The sequence below is a fragment of the Pelodiscus sinensis genome, chromosome 1 (genome assembly GCF_049634645.1).
Source record: "Pelodiscus sinensis isolate JC-2024 chromosome 1, ASM4963464v1, whole genome shotgun sequence".
In the NCBI taxonomy this organism is placed as follows: Eukaryota; Metazoa; Chordata; order Testudines; family Trionychidae; genus Pelodiscus; species Pelodiscus sinensis.
In genome coordinates this window covers 185993167-186012094 of record NC_134711.1, presented here as the reverse complement: position 1 = coordinate 186012094, position 18928 = coordinate 185993167, and the positions used below count along the sequence as shown (strand labels likewise).

The window sequence follows — 18928 nt, the reverse complement described above, 5'->3', positions numbered from 1 at the left end:
GGGGAAAGGGAGAGAAGGGATATCAGATAGTCGACTTGTCCTAACATCCCTGGTATGTAACGTAGAGGTATGAGTGGGTTTGTACCCAAGTTGCTGCCTCCGTTACCTCAAGCTACAGTGCTATTTTTAGCATGCTAGCTCAAACAGAACAAGCTTATATCTGTCAACCTATGCTGGAAATCACACTGCCAGCCATGGTGTAGGTATCCTTACTTAGGGTTCACCCTTCAGTAATTGCTGACATCCATACACCTAAAATAGTCACAGTACTGCTACAGACACTAGTGAAGCCAACTACACACCATTTCCATGGATTTCAGATGCAGTACCTGACTAATAGAAAAATTTGGTCCAGCATGCTGGACTTAATTTTTCCTTTTACTTATCAAAAATTATCTCGCAAATACTTCTTTTTGGAAATTTCATACAAAACAGTATATAAACTCTAACAGACAAAATGACTCCTTTCCCAAGCAAAAGCAGTGCAATTCTTGTAATAACATAAGACATTTACTGCTCATTTCCTAGGGCTGAACTGTGTGGAGTAGAAGCTGTTTTTACAATGGCGAAGAATCAATTCTGGACTCTTTTCCTGTCAACTCTCTCTACCCCCTCAATTTTATTCTGGAAATAAATACACCTTTTCACACTAGTTAAGAAACTGTACTCTTGTCACCTTATGCAAATTCACAACATTCATGAGAGGAGTTTGGAACAACCTTAATGTCCACTTTGCTCAGAAAATGTATTTACATTGAACAAGGCAATACGGAACTCTTTCCTTGTTGTTTTTTTTCACCCAAAATGCAAAGGTAGACTTGTATTTGCAAATTGGATACAAAGTCTCAGGAACCAAGATACACAAAGTCTTCAAGACTCATTCACTAAAGAACATGGCAATATCATGGCCACAGACTGCTTTGGCCTTCATGGCAGAGATGAGTAAGGCCACAGATATTACTTGAAAGCCAGTTTAGTCAGTCACATTAAAATCAATCGTCCTGCATCTTCAGGCATCACTTTTCAGAACAGGGTGCCCAGGTGAATGAATCCTGGGCTCACTAAAAGCTTTTGATCCAATCTGTTGTCTCATGGTTTCCCACCAGTCAAGACATTGCACAGAAGAATGGTAAACTTCCTTTCTTCTGGAAATATCTCTGCTATTCAGTCTTAACTAGTGGTTTCCAGTTTATCTATGTTACTTGCAGGCTCCCATTACCACTGTTTTTCTTTTCTGCAGAGTGATGTATGCAGTTAACCACTGAGTAAAGAAATATTTAAAACCTATTTCACACAAGGAGAGGACTGATTTTTTTTCACCCTCTTATTTTATTTTTTCATATACCATTTCCTAAAGCCTTAAGAGTACACTTCTGTAGGTTGCTCGGTGGAAGAGGCCAACATCCTGAGTTGAGTTGCCCCCATCTTTGTGGTCAGGTGGAACAACTCCCATCAGTGAAGTCATTGCCCGAAGAAAATTAGTAAACAAGACAATTTCCCATTAATTTCAATCCTAAAAACACTTACTAATTACATTAATTAGGGAAACAGTAAGACTAATACTTTAAAAATAGGTACATTTTTGAAAAGCATGGCTTCCCTTTTGTATGTATGCAATCACGCCTGTACTTTGGCTTTTGCGTTTGAGTTGTAGGTGCAGATGTGAGTACTTCCACTTCTTTCTGATCATGCTGGCACATTCTGAACCTGCATTTAAACTAACTGTATGAACAACCTTGGGAATTGTCCTGTAAAAGAATTGGCTTTTATGAAAATTTACACTCATGGCTTTTTTTTGTTTTACAAACTAACAAAAACCCATTGGCTTTTTTAAACTACATGAAATTCCTATTCAAGTGTTCAAAGGGGTAAAAGAGTAGGTCTAAATGTCATGACAGCATACCTTCTAAACATTCTGGATGTTAAACCCACACTTTTTTTGTGTTCAGTTCCATATTTCATATTTTAAACATACCCATTAAAAATATCTGTGTGCTATGCTGCTTATTTTTTTAAACAACACTCACCTTCATAACTCTGTGCAAGATTATGACGTGCGATATTCACTGCTTGATCAGGAAGATTTTTAGATGGCGACTGGCTGGTGGGTACTAAAGAATTGGTGTAATGCCATTGGCGCTCTCCACTTGTCTGCAGCGTACTCAAGAAAAAACGAGCCACTTCACAAGGTGATCCTTGAGCTTGCCCACATTTAGAAGGCATTTGTTTTTTGCTACTGAAGACATGAGACTCTACAGGGAAGTGTCCATAATGGTAAGAGAAAGGCAAACTATACGAGGGCGCATACAAAAGTTCACTGTTTTCTGAATGGAAGTTCTGTTCTTGTATGGTGCCAACACTCCCTGGAGGGCTGGATCTCCAGCTTCCAACCTGGCCACATTCCAGTTTGTCTGTTTGGAATGAACTGAATTGCTGAAAAATAAAAGTGTTCAACTGTATCCATGTAACACTGCAGTGTAGTAGCCTCCAGCCCTGCCACCTGGAACTATGACCTCATTAAATCTCATAAGCTAAGTAGTGTTGAGGCGGGTCAATACTTTGACACTGAAGTTGTAAGGAAAACTGGTGATGCAAATGATGTCAATGTCTCAGTAGATAGCATTCTTCCCTGAGTAAACATCTCCCACAAAGGCACTGTATTAAAGTATATAGTTGCTGTGAAATAAGGCTACTGATCAATTTATATTAAAAACTCCATGTGACTTTTCCCCAGAGTTGATCCCTTAATCATAGTGTTCAGTCAAAAATCTTACTCAGATTAGAACATAAGAATGGCCATACTGGGGCAGGCCAAAGGTCCATCTAGCCCAGTATCCTGTCTGCCAACAGTGGCCAATACCAGATTATTATGCCTATCTAAACTTTCCCCTCTATTTTGTAACTCGACAGAGTTTAATCACGGTGTAAGGAATACTGTACACCAAATGGTACACTGTACACAAAAACTGGCTGCTTTTCAAAACTGTGGAGATCCTTTTAAATGGCAGGTTTGCGACTCCGTGGAGATCCTTCAGGATACATGCTGCTATGTAAATACAAGAAACCCCCGCGTTACGACGGACAGAGTTGCGACCCCCCCCACACACTTATGACCATTTTTGTAAGTGCAGAAGGGACTGAAAACTCCCGATTTGCATCCTTAGCCTTCATTTATGATGGCACCTATCGTAAATGTGGGTTCAAGTTATGACGCCCCCTGACTTGTGACGCTTCCCTAGGAACCAATCGCGTCGCAAGTCGGGGGCCACCTGAGAATACTGTTCACTGACTAAAAATAGCAGTAATTTTGTTGTAACAGAAAAATAACTTCGGCACTGCCTCAAGTCATCTTAAGGGCAAGGAAAGCTGTTATGTACATAGAGATCAAAGGATATACTGTCACGAAAACAGGTAATCTTGATTAAATGACATATGAGTGTCATTTGCTTATGTTAAAAAGATTAATGTGGGAAGCTTTGAAAAGTTGGCAAATTAAGATCTGTTCTTTCTATGTCTGTTAAATACCACAACACAAACTTCCTATACATGCTTTACTGGCTCCCACTATGTTAGTTTTTCCCCATTTCTGATACATAAAAAATCCAGTTTTTATCATTTCCGAGGGCTGTTACAAAGGAGGTCAATATTCTTATTCCCTATTTTATAGACTAGGAAACAGAGGCACAGGGAGAATAGGTGATTTGCCCAGTCACCCAGCAGACCAGAAATTGAACCAAGGTCTCCTAAATCCCATGTCAGCATCCTATCTACCAAGCTATACTCTGCTACATGAGGAAGCTGACAACATTAATTTGGAGCCAGATCCTTAGTTAGCAAATAAATATTGGTGTATTTTTACACCAGCTCAAATAAACCAGACAGTATCTGTTCTGAGTTAGTGTTCTTTTTTTGCCAAAATCTGAAAATCTAAAATCCAAAACCTTTGAGTTCTGAATGACAGCCAAATAACCCTGAAAACTCTCCTTGCCCAATCCCATGTTTTCTCTATTTCTGCTGTGCCATTTACAATGGCCTTCTCGTGACCCCCAAAAAAGGACAAGTCTTGAATTTCAAGGGATTTTTTTGGCACCATTCTGCTATCAGCAGGTAAATCTCATGATGATCAAGCTATTCCCACAAATGCTCTCTGTACTTGTAGTTGAGTATTAGTGAAAGTTACCTGTTGCGGATAAGGAGTCATTCTGAGTTTTGCCTTCATTTTATTACTTTTGGGTTTCGCTACTTTCCTTGTTTCTTGTGAGGTAGGCATTGAGTTCCTACATGAAAACTGTGACTTAGAAATGTTAACCTGGTCCAGTGATAACTGAAGTTCTTTATACTCAATATCTCTGAAAAAGAATGATTGTGATAGGTTAAATACTTCAATGTAGTGAACAAATGAAAAATCTCATATTTGAAAATAATTTAGCTCCACAATGTTTTCATTACTGTCCACCCAAAATATTCATTTAGTCTGCAGTGGTAGAACTTGTTTGGGGGGAAATGAGTCAGAAAGACTGATACAACTGCCACAGAAGAGGAATGCAAAAATTTCACCAGGAACAGGTTGCAACCTTGGTATTAAAACATCCCTTAACATCTGAATTTAAGCTCTCCTAACTCTTTTTTCATCCTGTGGCACTTTGTCTTGGACAATGCTGGTGTGGAGTGGATCTAACAGTAGGGCAAAGATTAGTTCAGTGTCCGCCCATCTTCCTCTAGCATGAGTTCATCTGTTCCCTGATATATCTGAATACTGATATAAAAGAGGGAATGTGCTACTACAAACCAAGCCACAGAATCACTGGCAGTGTTTCATTTTAGGAGATATCTATCTTTTCTCAGATGTAATCTGTTCTATACAGCAGATTTTAGAAATTATGTTAGATAATTGTGTACAGTAAGATCTGGATCTTTCAGGTGTGGGGCTTCTGAAATGTTGTTTGGTGTGTTGGTTTGTTTTTCCATTTATTGCGACAGTTCTGATTTTTTTTTAAATCCATTCTTTCAGGTCTTAACCAAATCTTTTTAAAGGGCTGTAGAGATGATCCTGACAATTACAGACTAGTAAGTCTAATGTCAGTACCAGGCAAATTAGTTGAAACTATAGTAAAGAACAGAATGGTCAGACACATAAATTAAATGTAACTTGCTGGGGAGGAAGTCAACATGGTTTCTGTAAAGGGACTGGACTGTATGCAGTGGGTACAGTGTACTTAATTTCCAGAAAGCCTTTAACAAGGTCCTTCACCAAACGTTCTTAACTTATAACAAGTTACTTTACTTAAGAGGGAACTTTCTTGGATAACTTGTTAAAAGATAAGAAACAAAGAATAGAAATAAATTGTCAGATTTCAGAATGGAGAGAGAGAACTAATGGTGTCCTCCATTATGGGGTCCATACTGGACCATACTGGGACCAATCCTATTCAATAGATCTAATGGGGCCAAATATAATGCATCCAAGGGTGCTGAGGGAATTGGCTGGTGTGGTTGCAGAGCCGTTAGCCATTATCTTTGAAAACTCATGGTGATCAGGGGAGGTCCCTGATGATTGAAAAAAAGCAAATGTAGTGCCCATCTTTAAAAAAGAGAAGAAAGACAATCTAAGAAACTACAGACAGGTCAGCCTCACTCCAGTCCCTGGAAAAATCATGGAATCAAGGAATCCACTTTGGAGCACTTGGAAGAAAGGAAAGTGATCAGGAACAGTCAACATGGATTTAACAAGGGCAAGCCATGCCTGACCAATCTCACTGTATTTTATGACAAGGTAACTGGCTCTGTGGCTTTGGGGAAGGCGGTGGACTGGATATCCCTTGACTTTTGCAAAGCTTTTAATATGGTCTCCCACAGTATCCTTGCCAGCAAATTAAAAGGAAGTATGGATTGGATAAATGGACTGTAAGGTGGACAGAAAGCTGGCTAGATTGTCGGGCTAAATGGCTAGTGATCAATGGGTTGATGTCTGGTTGGCGGTCGGTTTCAAGTTGAGTGCCCCAAAGGTCAATACTGGGGCTGGTTTTGTTCAACACCTTTACCAAAGACTTGGATGAGAGGATGGATTGCACCCTCAGCAAGTTCACAGGTGACACTAACTTAGGAGAAGTAGATACATTGGAGGGCAGAGATAGGGTCCAGAGTGACATGGACAAATTGGAGGATTGAGCCAAAAGAAATCTGATGAGGTTCAACAAGGACAAGTGCAGAGTTCTGCACTTGGAATGGAAGAATCCCAAGCATTGTTACAGGTTGGGGACCAACTGGCTAAGTAGCAGTTTGGCAGAAAAAGACCTGGGGATTACAGTGGATGAGAAGCTGGATGAGAATCAATAGAGTGCCCTTGTAGCCAAGAAGGCTAATGGCATATTGGTGCGCATTCGGAGGAGCACTGCCATCAGATCTAGAGAAGTGATTATTCCCTTTTATTTGGTGCTGGTGAGGTCACATCTGGAGTACTGCGTCCAACTCTGCTTCCCTCCTCCACCCCTCCATTACAGAAGGGATGTGGACACACTGGAGAAGGTTCAGTGGAGGGCAACCAAAATGAGTAGGGGGCACATTACCTATGAGGAGAGGCTGAGGGATTTGGGCTTATTTAGTCCATTTAGAAGAGAAGAGTGAGGGGGGATTTGATAGCAACCTTTAACTACCTGAGGGGAGGTTCCAAAGAGGCTGGAGAGAGGCTGTTTTCAGTGATGACAGAACAAGGAGCAATGGTCTCAAGTTGCAATGGAGAAGGTCTAGGTTGTATACTAGAAAATACTGTTTCACTAGGAGGGTGGTGAAGCACTGGAATGGGTTACCTAGGAAGGTGGCAGAATCTCCATCCCTAGAGGTTTTTAAGTGCTGGCTTGACAAAACCTTGGCTGGGATGATTTTGTTGAGGTTGGTGCTACTTTGGGCAGGGAGTTGGACTTCCTGAGGTTTCTTCCTACCATATGATTCTAACATTCATAAATGATACAGAATTTTCTAGGGATGGAGGCTTTGAAGTAATAAACACAGCAAAGGGCTCATGGCTCTGGCCCTTGCAGGAGTAGCGCTGTGACAGGGAGCTGTTAGCTATTTAAATAGGATCCTGCTGCCTGAGCCACACCTGGAAATTCAGTGACATAGGCAGCAGGATATAAGCAGAAAGTGGCCAGATGCAGTCTGCAAGCCGGATCAAAGTGTTAGGTATACCAGATCCGCCCCCGGGCCACATCTTGCCCAGCCCTGATCTTTGTGCTTCTGTTTCCTGCCTGTAAAACTGGCATAATATTTCCTTTTGTCTTGTCTAGTTAAACTGTAAACTCTTCAGGGCAGAAACTCTGCTTGGCATACAGAGGTTCTGATCACAAGTACAGCCTGCCTCTAGGCTCCATGATAACCCAATTAATTACCAGTCATGTGACATGTTCATCCCAAAGTCATTGGGATTCTTTTGGATGCAAGTTAGTAGTGTGTAAAGGTAACTCAATTTATCGTGTTTCATTTATACGATTTCTTCTACAAATGAAAGAGAGGGGTTCTGGGGAAAGATAAATGACTGTAGATTGTATACAGGTTAAACCTCCTAAATTCGGGACTGTCAACATGTTGCTGGACCAGAGACTCCCAGTGCTGGGGAATGCAAACCAGCCAGGAGTCCAGAGGCAGGGAGCCCCACGGGCAAGGCCAGCAGTGGAACTGGCTAGCCCCATCCCTGGGGAGTCCCGGCCAGGTGTGGCAGAAGCAGGATCATGGTGACTGTGGAGCTCCGTCTCTAGGGAGCGCAAGGCAGCCTGCTGTGCTTGAACCCAGCAGCAGCAGGGCTGCAGCCCAATGGCAGTGTGGCTGGAGTGGGCAGTGGACCTCCCCACTCCAGCAAAGTGTCTCATTCAGGACGGGTCAGGTCCCAAAGGTGTTGGACCACGGAGGTCCAACCTGTACAGGATGATACCAGAAGAGATTAATACAATAAACATAGATAAATAATTAAATTAGCAATAATTAAGTAGTGATAAATGTGTTTAAGGGTACAAAATATTTTGACTTACGTAAGGACATAATTGACACTCACTATGCAGTGAGGCCGTGATGAACGGCTGTTATGCACAATGGTAGCATAACTCTGTACCCAAACCCAGCCTCCATGCTTGGACAGTAGTCGATAGTACTTGGTTGTGACCTGGCCTTTCACCAACACTGTGAACATAATGCAAAGAGTATTTCACATTGTTTGACTTTGTGACCAGTTCCTACAGTGGTTTATTTATAAATAGGAAAACCAAGGAAACTTGCCCTCTATAAACTCTGCACTTCCCTGCAAAGACCACGCTCCTCTATCCCCCAATTTATTCTGCACTCATGTCCTAACAAAATAATGATTTATGGAAGTGCAATCACCACCCCTATCTTTGGACTGATTTTTTTTTTTTAAGACCCAATAAGGAGGATCCAAAACTATTTGGAAACAGAGAAAGAGCTGCTTTTACTTTTAATTTTACCACAGTATTTGGAAGCATTTGCAATTGATAGATTGAAACATGATTGAGCATTTGTAATGTATTTTTGGCTGCATTACTTTTTCCCCCCAGGAAAGTATATTTTGTGTTCTGAAGACTGAGCTTATTTTTTAAACTTGACAAATTTAAAATGTAGTTATTTTGTTCTGTTCTTAAACATACAAATAAAGAGCAGTCTCGGGAAGCAAATCAGTTACTGGAGCGTTTTTACTGGAGGTGTAAATCCCCTAAACACCGTGTTTGGCTTCTCTGTGAAGGAGTATGCTAAAATTGGAGTTGGGTATAAACTCCAAATATTTAGTCTGGCTCCTTCTCCATAGATCTCTTTGGTTCAGTGCCAAAAATTTAACTAATACTTCACAACAAGGCAATAACTCCAGCTCTGGAACATTCTTATATGACCCTAAAGAGCTTACTGGGAAGCTCTACCTCACTTCTTTTCCACGCAACTAAATATTTGTTTTAAGTTGAGAAGGCAGTATGTGATGTTCAAATGCTCCAGGTTAGCCAGTAGCAGCAGCTCGCTATAGGTTTGTATGATACACACTATGAAGAAACAGAGATTCTTGCTAAGGCCAGGTCTACACTATGCGGGGGGGGGGGGGGGGGGGGGGTCAGCTTAAGGTATGCAACTGCAGCTATGTAAATAACACAGCTGGAGTCAGCCTATCTTAAACTAAACTTGGCATCATCTCCATAGCAGGAGGTCGATGAGAGAAAGCTCCTGCTGACTTGCCTTACTCCTCGCAGCAGCAAGGAATACCAGGGCCAACAGGGGCATCCTTAGTGTCCAATATGGCGAGTCTTTATTAGACCCACTAAATCGAACCCTGGAAAAGTGATTGCAGAATGTCAATCCTCCCGTAAGTGGAGGTGTGACCTTACTCGAAACCACCCTGAGTCTACATTGCACTGAACTGGATGCTAAAGCTCTCAGATGGAATTAGATTGATTTTTCAATTCAGGATCAAGCTAATAAGTGGACCTGACAAGCAATAATTTTCCACTTTAATCCAGTGGTGGTGGAGAAAATGAACACTTGAAATAAAACTTTTGGGTTCATCAGATTACTTGTATTCACAAAGTCATTTTGATGGTGATACATCCAGTAGTAGGGATGGAATAGAAGAGCACCCATAGTACTGTACTTTATCATTTGGTAGTTAATGACCTGTTTTTTGGTTTTGGGGCTAATTATGCTCTTGTAATTCTGATAGTGGTCAGATGCCACAGTGATGTGCATGTTGTGAAGGACCTGGTTAGAGAGATTGACATGCTAGAGCTAGATATTTAAGTTAAACGAGTTATGGAAAGATCAGAACCTTTGCTCTTGGTACTGCCTTCCCCCAAGTTTGAGTATGCTTGTAATTACAGTAGGCAGGTAGTTTCACAATAGCGTCCTCTCATTTCCATCTACACAAGTGGTAACTCATTAAACTTTTCTTCAAATCCAATCACTTTTGCCTGAATTCCTCAGGAAATACCCTCCAAAATTACTCTGACTAGGTCTTTCTGGCTTTGGAGTTAGCTCCTGCTCCACCAATAGACAAGTCCATGTTCATTTTGAAGCTACTAAGGTAAACTGCAGCATCCTTTGAGAGAGCGACCAGTAATCCATCATGGTAGATGCCATATTGTTTGCTTCTTTTACCTCAGAGTCCCTTTTGAGTTGTCTGGCTTTTTATACCATGTTCAGTTGCCCTGTTTCTCTAAAATATAAATTAACTGAAAGGTTAGGCTCTTGGACAAAAACAAAGAATCTCATTCTTCAATTTGCTGTTTTAGGATTTAGTATCACAACTCTGATTAATGCTACTGTACATCTGTGATGTTACTAATCAGACTTATCCAGTTACATCTCTGTGCATCGTGCTTTCATGTTTACCTGTGCTCTAAAGAACTCAAAGCCTCTCAATGATACTCTCTCATTTTGGCTTTGTGTTCTAAGTTTTCCAAAAGTAAATTAGGGGAGTGAGTCTCAGCTCAAGCAGACAGTCTTGCTATCACTCATCAAGCTAACATGCTAAAAATAAAATGTAGCCACAGGAGCAGGAGGGGCTAGGTGTGTCACATACGTGCCCATCACCACCACTAAGCATGTGCTCAAGGTGGCCACCCCTTCCTGACAGTGACGTCACTGTGGTTACACTGTATTTAGTGCACTAACTTGATCAGGGCTAGCATGAGTAGGTCTCCTCAAGCTGAGACTCACATTCCCAGCTCAAAATACAGTCATACAGTCTAATTCTCAGGTTTCTCTAAATCACTAGATGATTTGAATTCAAGATAAGTCTTCCAATGCATAAATTAACAGTAATAGAGCACCTTCTGCTCTATGCATCCACAGCAGAGTTCTTTGTGCTCCACCCTTGTTTTGCCAGTTGTCTTCTCATTTTCTTAATTCCTGTTTTAGGTCCTCTATTAAGACAATGTTTTAAAGCTTGCAAAAGAAATGAGGAGTAAATATAGCACTGCAGTTTCACTTCCTAATTCTGCATGAACAGTGTCTCTCCTGTGCTAGGGATGTTAAATTTAGATTAATTGGCTAATTGATGCAATTTGCATTGACTATTTGATTAGTCCATAAGGGCACCTCCACCTTTTAAGTATAACAGCCCCAGTGCTATTGCTACATTTCAAAGGCAAAAGCGCTGCAGGGAGCATGGGGTTAGTGGGAGACTCAAGCAGTCCCCAGCTGGCCCCAGGCTCCATGCGGTGCTGCCACTTTGGAGCAGCCCCTCCTTTACTCCCCCCTCCACCCACTGGCTGCTGCTTTCTGATAGAGATAGCAAGGGGGGAGTGTGGGGAAGCAACTTGTTGACTAGTTGTTCACATCCCTATCCTGTGCTGCTGCTGTTGGTAATCTCTGAAGAAAGCATGTTGGACAAAGGATAGTGGCCACAATTCTAATACAGAATGTTAGCTCAGTTTGCTGTTGACCTTGCATTAAATTGTTCTGTCATCTGCTGCCTGAGACCTCAGTGATGTCCTTCTGGGAGAGAAGTGTCCATTACCAAGGTAACTTGTGTAGGCCCAAGTCATCCTCACTGCAATCAGCTGGTTAGGGTTCAGCTGCTTTTTACTCTTGGCTGTTTGATTTAAAGTTTTCTTTTACCATTTCTGAATGGCTGTTGTGGTTCCCTGCCTGGTTGAGTGTGAAGGCTGAAAATATTGGTTAGATGGGCTAGCCTAACTGGTCTGTCATAAATGGCTATTTTAAAAGGCTACACAGATTTCATTAGAATGCATCTTTCACCAGCCTGTGCTAACGGTTACAAATATAGAGAAACTGATCTTTCAATCTTACTCTTGCTATTGCAAGAGTAATTGTCTTAGTTTCTCCTGGACACACTGGATTCCCTACAACTGCATGGTCAGTGGCTGGTGCCCCAACAGCCTAGCAAGTGCAAACACCAATAGTGTCGTCCTCAAAGTCTTAAGCATTACACTGGGACCAGGTCTACACTGGTGGAGAAAAATCAATGCAAGAAACGCAACTCCAGCTACATGAATTACGTAGCTGGAATCAATGTACCTTGTACCAATTTTCTGAGGTTGACCTCCCACTGTGAGGCCAACAGAAGAAAATTTTCCATCTTCCCTCACTCCTTGCCACACTGAGGAGTACCCATGCCAACGGGGGAGCCCTCAGCATTTGATTTGGTGGGTCTTTACTAGACCCATTAAATCGAACCCCTGGAGGGTTGATCACCAGTCAATCCTCTTGCAAGTAGAGATGTGACCTGGGAAACAACAGGTTCAAGGAAGTGCAGAGTTTAACCTGCACCTCTCCCATTATACTGAGCATTGTGCATATGCAGGTTCCCTTTCAGGAAGCAGCTATATGGCAAAGAAATGCCAGCAGCTGTGCGTTGTACTATGTCTGCCCTGGCATAAGGATCTCGTTCCTGTACAAACTGGCAGCAATTTATGGAGCAATCAGAAACAATGGAATTGTAACAGCTTTGATGCACTGAACCCTCCCTACAAAGCAAGCAGGCTCAGGAGAAAAGACAAAGCTGAAACAAAGTATTTTGTTTGCATTGAAATGGCTTCACTTTTCCTGTTTTGTAGATTATAAGTGTTTTAGGCAGGCACTCATGAGCTGTGGTAAGCTTCCCCTGTTGTACAGCAATTCCTTGCACACTGATGGTATTGTAGAAATAAGAAAACTCTCTGAAATATCAATATTTTTTCTTCAACCTGGAAACTACTAAATGTTTAAAACAGGACACTATTTTTATATCTGCATGTGTTCAGCAAAATATGCACATCTACTACTCTTGCCATTCTTATTACAGCCTTTATACTTTTAGTGTGATTGTTTCTTTCATGGTTCTAATGCTTGTCTTATAGTTTTGTTTTATTTTATTTTAAAAGCATTAATTAGCTCAGGTTTTTTAGTTCCCTAATTAAGAGATGTAAGATGTAAATCAGATGTAAGATTTTTCTCTCCAGATTAACATCAGGTGACTGTTAATAATCAGACTGTTTCATAGAGTCTAAGTTGTGTACATTCAGATCTGCCAATCTTTTACTGTTCATACTCAGGCAATTTTGATGGATGGTGGGGGAGTTATAACAATGCTCTATGGAGGCACAGAAATTTGTACATTTTATACCTGTTTTAACCATTCTTGTTGCTCACTATTTATACCATGCTCATTCACATGCTACTAAGGAACATGCATTTCAGAATGTTTGTTTTTATTACTTCCAGCATTTTAGACATACATTGATTATTATCAATGTGCTTGCAAGACACCATGAAATTGTTGCACAACTTTTTTTTTTCTCAAACCAAGATTATTAAGCAATTTTTCAAGAGAATTCAGCACCCACAATCAGGGACAGATTTTCAAAACAGCTCTGCTCCCATTTGGGCAACAAAATAAGTAGCCACATACATTTTAAAAAGAACACAGCATGTTGGATGATTTGAAAACCAGACCATTTATTTGCTACCTGAATGGGTGCTGAATACTTCTGAAAATCTGGTCTCAATGATGGGTGCTGACCATTTGAGATCTGGCCCTTTTTGGGTTAGTTTTCCTTGAACCATACAGTACCTGTTTGCAGAACTCCTGACTACTTCAGACTCTAGAAGTCTGAGCCAATCATATTATGCGAATTACTTACAGAGATGGTGAGCATATCGTAAATGGAAGACATCGCAGCCATGAACATGGTGGTAGAGGGTCTTCTCTATCAAGTCTTGGGGTTCGTATCCAGTTAAATCAGTCACCCTAGAAGAGGAAGGGATGACTCATAAGCAGCATATCCAGAAATATTCAGTTTCAGTAAACTAATATTGCTTTTGCCAACTTATCAAGTGCTAAAAGGCTTCAGCGAAAACAGACACAATCATCTTTTCCAGAAATTTAAAACCTTGACACACTTTCCAAATACAAGGTGCAGCAGTGTTGTGCACCAGGAAGTGAACAGTGTCCATTAATTTATTTTGGCATTCGATTTTTACTTTGCTTATCTTATTAGCATCAACGTTGGGGCTACTAACATACATCAACCTCTTCACAAGGACCCAGTTGAAGAGCTGTTGGTTGAGTGGGCAATGTAATTTTTTATTATTTTTTAATACTGACACATTTTCTCTTGCCTTTGCAAATGTATGAACATAGAAAGGATAATTCTACTGTGGCCATGGTCACAGTCTTATAAATATGTTCAAGCCAAGAGCCTAAAGGATGGCAGGCAATTATTCCATTTTGGAAGCTGAAAGGAGAAGGAATGACAGCAATGCCTGGAAGTTAAAGGAGGAAAAGAGTACATGTATCTCTGGCTGAGAATCACTGCATTAGAGGACCCTGGGCCTAGAAAAGCATGGAGGTTGAGTGAGTGGCTAGTGGACTGCCTAGAGTATCAGTGAAAGCTGACAGGTTGACAAGGACAGTCCAGTGTCATCAGGACAGTCTGTTTCTTCCAGAAAGAGATGATGGGTGGTTAGCTTGGCTGAGGAGAAATCACAAAAGCTTTTCACAGAAAGATTAAGATGTACCAGACCTAGATGTATAGACCTTTAATTGGTTTTACCTTTTGCTTTATGGGCTTTGTTCTTCTGGGAGAGAAAAAAAGCTAACACTGTTAGGAACTACTAGAAAAGGAATAGATAATAAAACAGAAAATCTCATAATGCCACTCTATAAATCCATAGTATGCTCACACTGTGCCGTTCTGCTTACCTTATTGTGAAGATATATTAGGACAGTAAAAATGATTAACGTCTATGAAGGAAGATTACAAACAGGATGTATATCAAACATTGTTAAAACTGAAATACCCACCCAGAGAAGTGAAAAAACAGACTGACAGAGACAAAGTACCCAGACATGAACTACTTCAAGACAGGCCCACAAGAGAAAAGAACAGAATTCCACTTGACATCTACAGTCCACAACTTAAACCCCTCCAACACATAATCAACAATCTACAACCTATCCTAGAAAATGACCCATAACTCTCAGAGGCCTTGGGGGAAAGGCCTATTCTCTCTTACAGACAACCCCCTAACCTCAAACAAATTATTTTCAGTAACCATGCAACACACCTCCATCATAATCAGCCAGGAACCCACCCCTGCAATCAGCCCCGGTGCCAACTCTGCCCACACATCTACACAAACGATGTCACCACTAGACCCAATCACATCAGCAACCAAATCAGAGGCTCATTTAACTGCACATCTACTAATGTGATCTATGCTTCAAATGTCAGCAATGCCCCAGCACCATGGGTACTGGCCAATCTGGACAGTCTCTATGGGAAAGAATTAATGGACACAAATCAGATATCTGAAAGGGCAATACACAAAAATGTGTTGGAGAACACTTTAATCTTCTTGGACATTCATTACTGGATCTCCAAGTCGCCATTTTGTTTCAGACTAATTCCACAAGCCAAATACACAGAGAAGGGTTGGAACTTAACTTCATTCACAAGTTTAACTCTTGTGCAAATGGTATAAATGGGGATATCGCATGGCTTACACATTATCTTCCACATCTTAATGACTGGCTATCCCTCCGAAGCTTTTAAAAAGTTCAGGTCAGTTTAGACAAAAAATGACTAAGGAAGTATTTAACAGTGGTCTATAAAATCATGAATGGTATTAGGCCAGTGTTGTTTACTCTTTCACATAATAAAATTAATAAGCAGCAGGTTTAAAAACAAACAGAAGGCAGAACTTCATCACACAACACACAGTCAACCTGTCAGCTTGTTGCTGTGGGATGTTGTAAAGGCCACAAATATAATTAGATTCAACAAAGAATTAGATATGTTCATCGAGGACTAGGGTTGTTAAGGACTAGTTGACTAGTTAACTATCCAATAAGCAAATGCTTATCAGATAGTCAGTCGACTAATTGATTCCTGCCCCGCTGCAGAGGCAGCAAAGGGAGGGGAAGAGGGGGTACTTGAAAGCGGCAGCTTTGCACAGCTGAGCCCAGAATCAGCTGTGCGGCGCAGCTGCTTTGAAATACCAAGGCAGCATTCAAAGGGGCAGCTGCCACACAGCTGACCCCTGGCTCAGCTGTACAGTTCTGTGCACGTGGAGCCTGGGATCAGTTGGGGACTCCAGCACGAGGATCAGCTGTGAACCCCACGGTCTGGGGAAATGCCATGCAGAACCCGCCGTCAGCTGAGGAGTCCCCAGCTGACCCCTGGCTCCATGCATTCAGCACCGCAGAGCCAGGGATCAGCTGTGTGGCGCTGCGCACATGGAGCCCAGGGTCAGCTGGGGACTCCCAGCTGATCCTGGCTCCATGTGGCATTTCAAAGCAGAAGTGCAGCATGGAGCCCGGGGTCAAGGGATGGGACTATGAGTGGCCTGCTGACCCCGCGCTCCATGCTGTACTGACGCTTTGAAATGCGCAAGAGCCCCTGCTGGGGACTCTTGTGTATTTCAAACCTGGCACCCGCATGCAGCCCGGAGTCAGCAGGACTTCCCGCTGGCCCCAGGCTGCACACAGAGTTCCACATTCCTCCTTTGAAATGTACACGAGCCCCAGCAGTCTATTAACTGCTAGTTAACATCCTTGTTGACGACAGGTCCATCGATGGCTATTAGCTAAGAGAGTGTCAGGGGCACGCCCCTGTGGTGTGCTGGGTGGCATCAAACCTTCAACTGACAAAGTGGGATTTGGTAACAGGGGATGAATCATTTGAAATTGCCTTGTTCTGGGTATTCTCAAACCTGCAATTATCTACTGTGGGCAGACAGGATACCGGGCTAGACAGCCCATTGGTGTGACCTAGTGTGGCTGTTCTTATGTTCTGGAGCTCCGATCTGAGTCATTTTAATCTATTCTGGTAACAGGTTCCACAAGTGAAACAGCTAGGAGCTGCCACACTCCGCTGTGCCTGTTAACATAGTTGAGAAACAGCCCCAGAGCCCCATCTAAGGTCAATTGGATCACAAGGTTGCATCCAGGATGAGGTGTAGGAAGCTTGGATGTGGTGTCACATAACAGGTGCCCTGGTAAGTGATTAAAATGGGTTTAAGAGAGAGTTTACCCTGTAACTGTGATGGGTACATTCAACTGCCATTGAATTACTGCACCTTGAGCCCTGATCAGATTTCATTTACATCCGTCACTCAGAGCTCAGTGGAATTAAAACAAAGTGGTTTCATGGGGCTTTCTTGCTTAACTAATTCTCAAAGACCAGCTCAAATGAAAATCCTGGATCTGAACATTGCTAGATATTGCATCTGCAGGCCCTTTCCTTTGCAGATACCCATAAAATGGTCAAACTACCCCTAACCCCCCCCCCCCCCCCGAGTAAGGATGTTAAGTAGCGATTAATTTATTAGTCAAGTAGTCGATGGAAATTCCATGGACTACTCAACTAGTCGTTAAGGAAGGGTGCTTAAAGTGCTCACTTCCAGCTTAGGCTGCATCTGAGCACAACTCCCAGCTGCTTCTCTGCACTCTTAAAGGGACAGAGAGAAGGCGAAATGCAAAGATGCTGGCTCATTCTCTGGTCCCCTGCCAGGTATCAGAACAACCCTCACACTGCCACTTTGCATTTTTAAGAGACACAGAAGTGGCAGCTGGCCTGTGCTGAGACAGACAGGCTGCCACTGCTGTGTCCCTTTTACAGACACAGAGAGGAAGCATGAGGGTTGTCCTGAGACCTGGCGGGGGACCAGAGACTGAGCCAGCGTCTTTGCATGCCGGCTCTTCTCTGTCCCTTTAAGAGTGCAGAGGGGGGAGGGCGCAGTACTCCTGCTTGATGGGTATTTGAGTACTCCTTAACTCAGAGTTTGAAAAAGTTTTGCAGCTGTATTTATTTCTACTCCAACCATCACTGGTATCCTTTTGGGGATGTTAAAGGGGGCTATCGACAAGGAAAATACAAAGGGGAACAGGGATGGCTAAAATTATCGACTATCCCCTCCAATGTCCCTTGAAACCGTGGCTATGAATGGATACACATCTCCTAGGTGTGGTACTCTGTCCCATCTATTGCCACTAGGACCACTTAGAGAGACTAATGAGTCTGTACTACATCTTAGCCAAGGAACCTGTGGCTTTTAGCTCATGTATTTAGCTACAGAGGTCTCAGGTTCAATCCACCCTCTCCTCTCCCCTTTCCCCCGCCCCCAAACACACACACACACACACACACACAGATGATTGGGGTCTGTCAGTGTTACACATACCACAGATTGCTTTTGACTATTTTGACTATCTGGCTATATGAAATCCTGTATGTTTAAATTTAGCTGAAATTGTTTCTCCTTAAGGCAGATACATTTTGCCATCTTCTCCTATTACCATGTAGGGCATGATTATTCCCTTGCCTGTGTGGGTACACTACAAATACAGTAGAGTCCCGATTATCAGGCCTAAACGGGACCGACAGGTGGTCGGATTACCGAAAATGTCGGATGATAGGGAATCTACTGTAGCCGGCGCCGGTTGGTCCCCATCCCTGCCTGGCCCTGGCCTCTTCCTTCCCTGCAGGTCCCGGGTGCGGGCCGGGAGAATGGTCCCACTCGCTGCCCCGTCGCTCTCCTGGAGCCGCTGATGCTGCTCCTGCCGGCACCGCTTCATCCCTGGGAGCTGCAGGGTCGAATAAAGCGGAATGTCGGATTACCAAATGTTGGATAACCCGGACTCTACTGTAGATGAGAGTACACAGCAATACCTTCCTGTCTCTAATATACTCTCACAACAGGTAATAATAATTTGGACAGCCGGGCTGGCGCATGCCAAGGGAAAGTAGCTGGCCAGCACTACTGATAATGCTGGATACGCCAGGGCTATGTCTACACTGGCAGCTTCTTGCACAAGAACTCTTTTGCGGAAGAGTTCTTGTGCAAAAATTCTTCCAGAAGAGAGCATCTACACTGGCATGTGCATTTGCACAAGAGAGGTGCTTTTGCATAAGAGCATCCATGCCAGTGTAGACGCTCT

The 18928-nt window shown here is 42.5% G+C and overlaps 1 protein-coding gene across 4 annotated transcripts in view; it reads right to left on the bottom strand.

Moving 5' to 3' along the window:
* SIM2 (SIM bHLH transcription factor 2) overlaps nt 1–18928 on the bottom strand; it is an 83319-nt gene that overhangs the window by 4950 nt on the left and 59441 nt on the right. For all 4 annotated transcript variants that reach the window (XM_006125990.4, XM_075911781.1, XM_075911773.1 and 1 more), the window contains exons 7-10: nt 13629–13735; nt 8022–8169; nt 4181–4349; nt 2028–2433 (exon numbers count right to left, since the gene is read on the bottom strand). In XM_006125990.4, the coding sequence (XP_006126052.2) occupies nt 2028–2433; nt 4181–4349; nt 8022–8169; nt 13629–13735 (830 nt within the window). The remainder of the gene's footprint in view (nt 1–2027; nt 2434–4180; nt 4350–8021; nt 8170–13628; nt 13736–18928) is intronic.